We start from the raw sequence: 12,956 nt of genomic DNA, 5'->3' as shown, positions 1-12,956 counted from the left end.
GATGAGCAAGCAGTAGCTGCAGCCAGTGCAGAGCACGAAAGCAAGGCAACATTCACTTGTAAAACGTTTATTTTTTAAAGTTGTACTAGCTCTTTGATGGCAGTAGGGTTTCCTGTGTTTAAAAGCAGCTCAGGAGCTACATTTTAAAAACAGGAGCGGCAAAAAAGGCAAAGTACAAAGGTAAAAGGTGTCAATTGAAATACAAACTGGCAGGTGCAACCTTCTAAATAATTTCAGTAGACATATAATTTTGGTAGGTTGTGTGCAAATTTGTGAGACAAAAAAAGTAAGTGGAGCTGCATGCTAAGCTCATATTCAGAAAACAGAACTACTAGTAATCTACAAAGGAAAACTATGTCTAGCTACAGGTATTGACTAATGTTAATACACATGCATCCGTTTCCTAAAAGCTATAACAAACTTTGCTTTTTGGGGGAAAGGGAGAGACTATCTGCAGTTAGTCAATATTACTGCAGAGCCAAACCTACCTGGAATGAAATACTGTTCTTTAGCTAAATAAAGAGAAAAAAAAATAGAAGATGCACCTGAATGTCAGCAAGCAAAGAATGAGTTTTACTAGATTAAGTATGGACTACAGTAACTACAGATAATTAAGTGAAAAAGTATGTATTCACAATGAGAGCTGATAAACAACAAAGTGTGAATAGTCATAAATGTATCCAGAACATGGATAACTAACAGTTCTCATCTAGTATTTGCACTCGAGACTCAATACATTGTGAAATGCACCTGGAACAGCTGGATATCATACGACACAAGTTAGGATTTAGAGAAATGTAAGTAGGAAATGGAATAAGAATAGAAAAAGAAAAAAGTAAATTCAGTATGAGGTAATTCCCTGCATAAAATTAATATGTCATGTTTCCATATTTACATATAAATTTTTAGATCTTTCACATACTCCAGAGTCTTGTGGAAATTTTACAAAATTATTTATAGTGGTGATATTATAGTGAATAACTTTAGCATTTCATTCTGAAGTATTATATATTGCATTTCTTTTGTTAGATTTGATGCTACTCAGTGCCAAATGTGTTAACTATAGTAATGTTCCGTGATCCAGTAGTCTATGACTTCCATGATTTCCCTCCCTTCAGTCGAAGAACTCAAAAAGATTCTGCGATGCTTAGTAATCCCATAGAGAGTCAGCTGCCTTCATTAGAACTTCTGTAACCACTGGTTTTGCCAATAAAAGGAAAACAGCAGCTGAACTAAGAGAATTACCTGAGCAGCGGAATTTCTTGCTTTTGATCTGGCCAATCCTTTTGTTTGCCAGACGGCGGGGGCTGGTGCAACGGGCACCACTGGTCTCAATGGGGTTTGTATGAAGATAATCCGCCAGCCACTTCAGATGGCAGTCACAGATAAATGGGTTCTGAGCCAAATGCCTTTCATGAAGAAAAAAAATGATAATTTCACTCATTATTTCCCTGTGGTCTCAGCAGTGCCTGGTATTTTGAATACATTGTAGAATATGAAGTCATACTAAAGACAACCATAAACAAGAGCATACATACAAAGTCTGAATCGCACGTAGAGGTGAGAAGGTGCCTTTTGCAATGGTCTGAAGCTTGTTGTCATACAAAGAAAGAAGATTCAAGTTGTGCAAATCCTGAAAAGCATCAACTCGCAGGCAATTGATCTTGTTGGCATTCAATAATCTGTGCAATGGAAGACAATTATAAAATTGAAAGAATTTGGTCAGTGTTGCTGCAGCTTAAGCGGTTTTCACAGATAATTTTTTGTGTGCCTTTGTAACCAGAACAAGAGATGTAGTAACAAATATTAATTTATAGTCAAATAAGGCATTTCAATGAATTGAAATATCTTATTTAGGTGATCTGAAATTATTCCTAAATATTTGCACCTTGGGGTTGAAATGTGTGGGTTTGTTCAGCTAAAATCACGTCTTCTATGTGCTGCTACAATGTGTGTGCGGTATTTGTCTGTGCAAAGAAACCAGTTTAAAAATCAAGTATCTGCAAGGAAAATTAGTTCCTTTAGCCAAATAAATAAACAAACAAAAAATGAACTGAACACTGTGTTCATTAGCTGGAAGAGATGTGCAGTGGCACTTTTAATTATATGTTACTAATCAGCATGCTGCCGCATTAAGGGAGTAGTAGTAAAAACTGGTGGCATGGAATATATCCAAATCTGTCTTGGATCCTTTTTCCTCTTCATCTTCAAAGGGAACCTTTTCTTCCCCGTACCTCCCTGACTTCTAAAGTTAAAACAAACAAGCCAGTCTAAACCAACCCCTTCATGCTTTTGAAGAGAAAAAAAAAAAAAAACAAGTCATTCAACTAGATGCATTTTTATAACCAATTTTTTTTAATGTTTTCCCATATCCAGGCAGAAATGGAATGGTGGATTTGAAAACCAATGCTCTAAGAAAAAGTGTCACTACACAAGTAGAAATTTACTTAGACTGAAATGTGTTACCTATACAAAGAATATCAAGCTATAGACATTTCTTTAATACAGAATAAACAGAAGGTCAGAGAGTCTCTTCCTTTTTTTTTTTTTCCAAAATCTGAAATTATTTTTATATCTTAAATCTCTTTAAAGGAAAACTGGAATGCATCTGCCCCACCCCATACTAGTTTGTGACTAAAATAAATCAAAATCTAAACCTCTAGGTGGTGCTAGAACCTGCATTTTCTTTGCGTTTGCTTACTGTTTCGCCATCTTCAATGAGTTGTTGCTAATAATAGACATTTTGTCAATCACAACACTATGAAGTCTGGACATTGAATACCTCTAATCAAGTGGGAAGAAGTTTTAAATTTTTTAAGAAGCTTTATATCAACTAGTCAGTTTTTCTGGGACAATTTCTTCCAAAAACACCACTGTTTTTTTCTGGCCTATTTCACAAATTTCTTTTACACACTACAACTAGTGCACAGCCACTTCTGATAAATATTGACAATATTTGATAAACATATCACCATGACATTTTCCTTTCTTCTTAGTATTAAATCTAACTACAAGTGGTTTACAAGATTACACATAGAAATTTCCAAGGTGTTAAATGAAATAGCAGCTGGAGTTCACGGAGTCAAAGAATTGTAAAGAGAACAGTGTCGGAAAACATTAAAAGTCATCAATGAAACCGGACTTCAACTCTCTTCTTCCATGGGTACAACTAGAAATACAATTACATAGCATTTCCACTACATATTTTCTCTGTATAAAACATATCAATATTCCTTCTATGGTTCCCGCACAACTTGATACATACTATTTGCTGTTTACAGGGCAAGGCAGTATCATATCCTATGTGTATTATCCTTATAAATTCCACTCAAGAGAATAGTTTAATTTTAATCATTTTAGGCTGAGATATTAACTGAGATGATCAAATTTGTAGATGAATGGCAAGCTGGCCTACAACAGTCTTGACTCCTTGGGCTTTAACATAATTTGTTTTTATTATACTCTGATCTTACACACAGGATTTTCTGCCAGTTCTTTTCTAGGCATATATCTCTCATCAAGTTTACCCTTCTGAGTTATCCCACAGTAGAATAAATACTAAAAAAATACTCACAGCAATTGCAGAGAAAAGAGTCCTTCAAACAGGCCCTTTGGAAGTTCTGTAATTTTATTGCCATAGAGGACACTGTACCAGGAAATAATAAAACAAACAAACCTGCTATTATGAAAGGCATATACTATGTGATTTTGACTTTAAAAATAAAGAAATTTTGATTTTTCTGAAGGGAGTTTTACAGCAAAAACTTGATACTTGCAAGATCCTTGTGGTCCTGTGAGGTGGCAGGATCACACACTTTCCCAAAAGGTGTGGTGCCCAAAGAGCACTCAGCAGAATCACTACCTCACTGTTTACAGCCTTACCAAGGGACCTTGGTAAGTGGATTTGCTATTTGTAAGAACAACTAACTGGGGAACAAAATAAATGTTTGGCTTTGTTCAGCTCTTTGCCATGAACGTATTTATAAAAAACCCATACATTTTTAGTGTCCAGCTGTGACACAATATTCAGTTATCACTCTAACATTCTGAAATTATTTTTACAGCTTCCACAATTGATTGAATGTATATGAAAATTCTGTGGAGAGTCAAAAATCTAATAATTTCCCTATAAGAATATAATAAATTTTCTTCTGTTTTTACATGTCAAACAGATACCTACAGTGAGTTGAGTGAACGTAAGCCCTGAAAAGCATCTGGAGCTGCTTCAGAGATCTGGTTATTGCTCAGGTCACTGAAATAAATGAAATTTGATTCAATTAATTCAACCTATTTTCAAAATAGCAAATGTTAAAATAATATGTAATTAGAATCAGGCATGGAAGGGAGGGAGAAATTAAAATATTTATGTGAGACACTGTCAAAGAGTTTTAATATAAAACGACTAAAATTGCCAGTACAGTGAAACAAAATGCATGGTTGAAAGCAGACCTTTCAAATACTCAGAAAAAAATGACAACAAGATTTACTTTTCCTAATTGCTTAAGTACAGTTTAGAAAGAATTCTCTGTTTGCTATGGCCACAGGACTATACAGCCTCAAAGGTATTCTGAAATAACAGTGCCTTATTCCCATTATTTTTTTTTAATAGAATATTCACTACAGTAACATATTGCTTCTATGCAGAACCATATTAAATAATTTCAACACTTGGTAAAAAACAATTATTATTAATGTGACAGAGATGCTAATGTTCCAGAAGTCAAACTTTCTTAAATGTTCACACATTTACTGCAGTTCCTCTGTATGACCTTGACTTGTTTTTTATTTATATAGACATATGTGTATGTGTCTGTATATACACGTGAAAGTAAAAAATTAAATCTAAATAATCTGGTACGTACATTCTTCGAAGCTTTTTATATGGTGAGAAAGCTCCAGGAGGTATGACCTTGATTGAATTTTGTTCTAACCGTCTGCAAAAGAATAGCAACATAAAAATACAAACCCCAAGCCAAATAGCAATCTAAAGCCATACAAACTAGAAGGGATAGATTTTAACAAAGAAGCTTTTGCTTTATTTTTCAGTATAATTTTTATATTGAGAAACAAGGTTATTTCATTTCAGTTTTCATTACAAAAGAATCATTTTTTTTGCCTGTAAACCCAAACCTTTTAACCTATAGAGTGCAATGTTGTAAATTAAAGCCCAGTCTTGATTTTGTGTTTAAAGAAAACTTATTTTCAGAGCACACAAGATTTTTGTAAAATTTAAGCTAGAACTGTCATTATTTGAGTTAGTTAATTGACTCCCAATATATTATTCACATACAGCAATTTTTATAGTAAGTTTTATTTCAAAATGTCTAAGGACTTCTGTGAGTTACCCATTCAAATATGCAAACTGTAAGAAAAGGATGAAGAGTGTTCCTATAGAACAAATAACATGTTGCTACTTGCAGTAAGGCAAATGCCAGATTTTTAAACATGTGCACATGCTTTCTTGTGATACAGTACGTAACACATTCTCTTTAAGATACAATACTAGGATTGCATGGCCACACTTCTAACTTCTTTAAACAAATATTTTTATCTAAAATTGTAGCTTATGTTACTGGCCACTTTTGTTTTGTATGTATAGGGTTGATGGCAATTGAAACTTGACATACTGTAAAGTGTGAATTTAATGATGCAAATAGTTTTCAAGAATTTTTTGAACTTCCAGAGCTTTGAATATGTGAAATCTATGCTGACACAGACCTATGGCCCACTTGCCAACAACTCAAAACAGATTCAGCCATAAGCACCTTTAAAATAGAAGCTACTTCTTCACACAGCACAGTATTTCATAGTTATGACAGTGCAAAAATATCTATTATGTAGACATAAGGAATCAAACTATTTCTTCTAAAAGGTACAACAGAAAAAGACAGTATCATTCAACCACACATATCATGCTTATCCAATAAGCTTTCTATTTCCCTCTTCCATGCACAGGTATTAACTCTTATTGTGAACTAAGTACATAAAGACAATGACAAAAATATATTTCATATGAGGAATCAAAATTCTGTAGAATTTACTGCACTAGTTTAAATCACTGAGACATGGACTCAGAATATAAGGTCAAAAAGCCTTTTCAAATCTAGATGCAGGAATATTATCCTATTTTTTTTTCCTTTTACCCTTGTCCTGTTAACTCTCTTCTGTTTCACTTTTGCTCTGATAAAGAGACATACGAGTCTTTGTGTGTGCAGTGTAACTAATAAGCTCGTATATTCACTTTGAGTAAGTCTTTCAGAGGCTTACTATTCTTACAAGAATTATTTCTTTTTCCAAAGTTTATCCAGAGATCACAGTATAGCTGAACTAAAGAAAGATTTTTTTACTTCTTTCGTGAAGTATTGTTCAGATGGAGGTATTTATACATTCAACACTTAAAATCTCTTAAGTCTGTCCAGGCTTTACCTTAGCAGAATTTGTTCTTGAATGGCTTATAAAGCCAAGGAAAAAAAAAAAAAAAAAAAAACCAAAAAACAAAAAACTGCCTTGAAAAGTCTTCCTGACATAAAAAAAATCTCAGTTCATCAGAGCTGTTTTAGACAGGGTTCATCTTTTTAAAAGGTCCTTAACTAGAAAAATGTTATCATAGAATGACAGAATGGTTTGGGGTGGAAGGAACCTTAAAGATCATCTAGTTCTAAGCCCCCTGCCATGGGCAGGGACACCTCCCACTAGCCCAGGTTGCTCAAAGCCTCATCCAGCCTGGCCTTGAACACCTCCAGGGATGGGGCATCCACAGCTTCTCTGGGCAATCTGTGCCAGTGCCTCACCACCCTCACAGGAAATTATTTATTCCTAATATCTGATCTAAATCTACCCTCTCTTAGCTTAAAAACATTACCACTCATCCTATCACTACACTCCCTGATAAAAAGTGCTCCCCATCTCTTCTGTAAAGCCCCCTTTAAGTACTGGAAGGCTGCTGTAAGGTCTTCTTGGAGCCTTCTCTTCTCTGGGCTGAACAACCCCAACTCTCTCAGCCTGTCCTCATACGGGAGATGCTCCAGCCCTCTGACCATCTTTATGGCTCTCCTCTGGACTCCTACAGGTCCACGTCTGTCTTACGTTTGGGGCCCCAGAGCTGGATGCAGTACTCCAGGTGGGGTCTCACGAGAGCAGAGCAGAGGGGGAGAATCACCTCTCTCAACCTGCTGCTAATGCTGCTTTTGATGCAGCCCAGGATCCGCTTGGTTTTCTGGGCTGCAAGTGCACATTGCCAGCTCATGTTGAGCTTCTCATCAACCAGCCCTCCTAAGTCCTTCTCCTCCTGGCTGCTCTCTGTCCATTCTCTTCCCAGCCTGCATTTGTGCTTGGGATTGCCTCGACCCACGTGCAGGACCTTAAGGGTACTTGGCCCTGTTGAACTTCATGAAGTTGGCATGGGCCCACTGGGGTTTGCATGTTGCCACCTTGCTATAGTTTTCAGTTATATTTTAAACACCACAGAGAATCCCATGGCACAAGACTTTTAACTTTTTCCATAAACAGGATATTCTTTCAGACACTTTCTTAGCCTTGGTGGAACCTTTTGGACCCATGAGACACATTTTACACCAGACCAGGAGTACCAACTAGGCTATAAAGGAACAAGGTCACTCTTCTCAGCACACTTGAGTAGATACAGATGGCAAACATCTGAATAAGTAAAAACTGGCTTAAGTTAAAGGTCAACATCAAGTTAGACCCAAGTCAAGTATTTTCTGTTCTTACATTACATTTTTAGCTTCCTTTCCCCAGAAAACAAAGATTACGCATGCTTATCATCTAGATAGCTGAGCTGGCTAGCTCAAAGAGAGGTAAAACCTTTAGATAATAAATTTCTGAAAATTTTGTTATTTTAACAATGGGAAGCAGTTAAGAAACCAAATTAATCCAGCCATGAAGGGAATGACAGCCATCCATCCATTCCTGTTACACATTCTATTTAGCAGCAACCAACTGCCTAACCACCAGGGATCGCCTGACCAGACATTTATCAGATGTGCAGCTTTCAAAACCAGCCAAAGAATATCTTGCACAGGGAAACACATAGGGCATCGGCAGAGGATGGGAGAGGGGAGGGATGTGGTAAAAAGGACAGGGAAGGATTAGGCCATATTACAGAAGAGGACTTGAATTGATGGAGAGGGAGACACTGGGAAAAAATGCCTCTGTGCATATGGGAAAGACAGATATTGCAGGTGCAGTGCTCCCACATGAGACTATCACAAGTCACATTTATAAATGCCGCTTATTAGTCCATGATGTAGAGATTTGCAACCTAGTGCTGGAGGGGCCCTAGTCTATGTTCACCTATCGTTAAACATAATGATTTTAACTAGACACCATACAGCATGTGACTTGAGAAAGACCAGGTCTAGTGTTAAATTAAGACAAAGTATTTTCCAGTTTACTCTTTTAATTTAAAATATATATTCATTCTAAAAACTGAAGTACCTTACAGCATACACGTATGCCATTTTTTTATGAGAAGATGGAAGAGCAGATTTAATTTACTGCTGTCCAATTTGTCTACAAATTACATGGGTGCAAAACCTGAAGAAGCCCTACTACAGTATATTTCTGAAAGCTAATTTTCTAGCAGTTCTAATAGAGCAAACTACCAATTCACTGGTGGATATGTAAAATGAACTCCATGTCAACTTTACCTAACATTTCCTTTTAGTGAGAAATTTATAGTCTAATAGACAGACTGTGCAGTGCTGGGATAAATTTACAAGCTCTTCTGGATAAAGGATTTGTTATAGTAGGATCATCTAAGTATGTTTCCTCTTAACTTATGCCAAAGTGTATGCACTAAAACACATCACATTTTAGAAAATTAGATTAGTATAAGAAAGGAAAAATAAGATTAAATAAATACAGAAAAAAGTATTTTATATCCCACTTTGTCTGTAAAGAAAGTAAATCAAATTCACATTTTCAGGCTTTGTTATCCTCTAATCTTCTGCTTTATCTTCCTAGAATCAGCTGAATTTTGCAAAGTACAAATTTAGATCCACTATTCCAGAAAAAATCTAATTAGATATATTCCAGGGTCACAAAGCACAGATAGACTAGTATCTAAAGGAAATTTGCATTCTACTGATAAAACCCATAGTAATTAAAAACTCCTTTATATTAATTCCTCATATTAAATGAAATATTTTTAATTCTGGAATAGGACGGGTTGTAGTTATCTATTACTGAAAGAATCACATATCAAGTGCTTGCAAATGACATGGCCAGAAGTACCATTATATTACAGAAGAACAAAAGCTAATATCAGTATTTTTCCATGGAACTTTTATTAAATTTTGTGCACAACATCTTCTTTCAAAGTCATCCCAGAAGTAATTCTTTTTTATAAATTATCATCTATGTATCATAAACAGTGCCTCGGTGGTTTCTTTTTCAAAAGCCACAGTCAATTTTAGTAGCATATTTAATAAGATAGGATAATGGAGGAAGACAGCAAGTACATGCTTCATCAAAGCTTGCACTGCCTCATGTATAAGAAGTACTCTGCCCATCACCACAGAAACGCTAATTAATGCTCTTAGTATTAAGTCTCCTGTTCCTTTTAGTGTTTCACTTCAAAGAAGTCCTGCATCAATACATAAGTGTTTTACTGTCCTTTAACACTGCCAAACTGGTTGAAACCTTTTTTGAAGACTATTCCCTAATCTATCCTATCTAGGAAATGTACTGTGAACATTTATTTTTCTAAATCTTTCCTCCCTGCTTATCACTGCAGACACCGGAATGTATAACCACCTACTATTCTAAGAAACAAAGGTGCTTCTGCAGTTGTGACGTCCAACCTAATCAAATCAAATCAAAGTCGGTCCCCAGCCAGCAGACAGATTTTTCCCACCCAGTCCCCAGCGAGCCCTGTGACATGTAAATCACTTGACACTTTCCAGGAGGATGCTGTTCTCTACTATAAGCCTGCAGCACACCATTACTGATTACTACTTCCGCACTTACAGAGACAGACAACATGGTTATTTATACTGACACTTTTAAACTAGCTTATTTTCCCACTATAAAAAGTCATTTCTATGAAAGACTTCTGCACCAGGAAAGAGAGCAGACTGGGAACGAAGAATACCCTGTTCTCTACAGAATCATTTTTATTTTAAATCATGCAGATGGGGTACAAAATATTAAGCCTGTTCAGTAGAGAAAGGTAAAAAAACACTGCATAGAGATGTGCTGCACCTAAATGCACATGAAGGGGTCAGAGATTTATCTAAAAAAAAAGTATTTCATAACAACAAATCAAAATAAAACATCTTCCTTAAGAAAACATGAGTTTGAACATAGAGCAGCAAATTAGCCATATATTTTATAATTAAACAATCCGAACATAACAACTTGATTAAATAAATCTGGTCAATACAATAGTGGCTTTAGCAGTTAATTAATCTATAGTTTTAATTCCAGCATCTACTCATTTACAGAAAGTCTGCAAGAAGCTTGTCAAGAAACCCCAAAAGAATTTTTACTACAGAGAAGAAAGTGTAAGATATGCAATGAGTCTGATGTATTGCACAGATGCTGATTATACATGGTAATAAAAACGACAGCTCTTCTTTGCATTTTCCCCATCTGCTTTTAAAGCAAATGGCAAAAACAGCTGTCAGAAATCAGAAAATAGATTTCAGTGATGGGATTCAGTGCAGCTCCTGAATCTGAAGCACTGCAATATACAGCCAACACATCTCTCATCATATGCAACATCTGCCAGGTTTTGGGGGTTTTGTTGTTTGTTTTTAAAATAAGGAAACAGTAATGGTCTCCCTTTGCTACAAGAATCCTTGAGGCTATTAAACAAAACACTTTTTTTTCTTACGCAACAACTGCACCTCCAGAGTGCTTATATCCACTAAATGTCACTTCTAACTTTAGCAGCAAAATAATTCTGTTGAAATTTGTGATATCATCCATGTCTAACCAAACAAAAGATGTATTTTGAACAACTGTATCACTTGCACTTTCAGGCTCTAATTCTGTGTATTAATAAATCTGTTTGACAGTTTCCTAAATATTTGCATATAAGGAATCACTGTCAATGTTGCCCTAAAGCTTGCCAGACTGTTAACATCCAGTCTAATTGTTCTATCAACTATTTCCCCAGGGGATTGATTGTAAATGACAGACAACTCCTCAGTCTGCATTGAATCAAAAAAAGTAACAAGAATTGTTATTCTAAAGCTATTAAACTATTCATCGCATTTACTCAAAAGCAAATCCAAAACCTGCATTTGTTTAATTTTTCATCACAGAAAGGGCCATCTCATGTGCTCAACCCTACAGCATCATTAATGATGATAGGCTTTACATTCCTTAATTCTTTCAGATTCAGGTTGTAGGCAAAATGCACCACTTCTTAAATAATTATTTGCTCGGTACTTTGGCATCTGTCAGAGTGCAGCTCCAGTGCAATTAGCCTGAGTCACCTAAAGTCAACTTAAACCTCTCTTCATTAGCCTATTTTTGATGAGAGTTGTTATACCACAAAAACTACTTAAGCTGTTCAGAGTAACTGTGTTAAGTTCAGAAAAAATGGAATCCTGCTATACTCTTGGCTCATCACAAGCAGTGACTTGTCACCTTGTCCTCACTGAGCTGAAACACTTAGCTGGAGAATCCCACCATTGTGTGAGACTGACAGTGTGGCAGGAGTCCTTACTACCTGTTAAACAATGCATGCACTTACTTCATAAATTTGCCACAAAAACATAAATGAAGGTTTTTAACTGAGAACACTTTTCACAAGTGGTTCTGCTTACTGGAACATGTATATAGCCACACAAAAATAATGAAGAAAGCATTTCATTGACGATGAAACACAAAACAGTGAAAAGTCAGTATCCATAGTTTCTTTTACAGTAATTTCACTCATATTATTGCTGCAGAAAAGTTATCAGTAGTGAAGAGCCATATGTGAAAATAAAATTGAAGAGTAACACCTTTGGAGTGTGGCAGAGCTGTCAGAGATCTATGAGGGTTTTTCTGGAAGAGCTAGACGGGCCTTCTCCAGCTTCCCTTCATGCTGTATAAAATATTCATTTATCCCATGCTTGAGTTATTTTCCTTCCCTTGGCAGAGTACAGAGAGGTCCCTCAAGGTGCCTCTTCTACTTCAACACCCACCAGGAACTTGAACAAAACCCTCATAGGTGGAACAGTGTTCATTCTGGACAGTACCTACTACCAGTGTGTTTGGAAACGAGCATTGGTTTCACATGTTTCTTCTCTTTCAGTTGTGTTCTGTGTGTCTACATCCTCCTGACTGTTGAGATTATCCTCTGACCTCTGAATTTAATTAGTTTTTAAAATAGGACACAAGGGTATGAAGAAAGCCAAAGATGTGAATAACAACAGCATAGAACACATGGTAATAAAGAACAGATTAAATATTCTATGCACAAAAATCACTATGTCTGACATCTAAAATAAGAAAGTTTAAAAAGAAGAATTAAACCACATGATTTATCAGTAATTTTCAGATTAGGAAGACATTTGAGTAAGAGCATGACAAATCATTTCTCTTGTGTGTGTTAAGGAGAAACGATTAGCTATCAAATTAGCAAAATAATCTATTTTTGAAGCAGTCAAATGAAATATATTTTAAGTTTTGCCTGAGAAAAGTTAAGGTAGGAATGTCCATGATAACATAAATGCAATTCAGTAAAATCTGCTATTGGAAAATTAAATATATTAAGATAAAGAAGTTAAAACCTCAATAGATTCCTTTACATAATTTTAATTTGTTTCACATTTATTCAATACAGAAAATGCATTTTTTGTTATTCACATGTAATTATTTTGTGTTTATATGCATATATCATATGAAAGCAGTTTTTAGCAAATTTCTACCTTTTTTATAAAGTAACCAAACAATTTTGCTTTATATTGCAATGGGCAGAACTGCTGCTTTTGCCAAGA

General features: G+C 35.6%; 1 protein-coding gene across 1 annotated transcript in view; it reads right to left on the bottom strand.

Moving 5' to 3' along the window:
• The window catches only part of SLIT2 (slit homolog 2 (Drosophila)), a gene marked incomplete at its 5' end in the record, with an annotated part of 112,033 nt that overhangs the window by 67,906 nt on the left and 31,171 nt on the right, over positions 1-12,956 (bottom strand). The window contains 6 exons of the mRNA XM_010081372.1: positions 489-512; positions 1,246-1,409; positions 1,539-1,682; positions 3,575-3,646; positions 4,181-4,252; positions 4,863-4,934. Coding sequence (XP_010079674.1) covers positions 489-512; positions 1,246-1,409; positions 1,539-1,682; positions 3,575-3,646; positions 4,181-4,252; positions 4,863-4,934 — 548 coding nt within the window. The remainder of the gene's footprint in view (positions 1-488; positions 513-1,245; positions 1,410-1,538; positions 1,683-3,574; positions 3,647-4,180; positions 4,253-4,862; positions 4,935-12,956) is intronic.

The sequence above is a fragment of the Pterocles gutturalis genome, unplaced genomic scaffold, assembly GCF_000699245.1.
Source record: "Pterocles gutturalis isolate BGI_N339 unplaced genomic scaffold, ASM69924v1 scaffold18004, whole genome shotgun sequence".
NCBI lineage: Eukaryota > Metazoa > Chordata > Aves > Pterocliformes > Pteroclidae > Pterocles > Pterocles gutturalis.
Note: the sequence above shows the minus strand (reverse complement) of the source record. Positions and strands in the feature narration are given on the sequence as shown.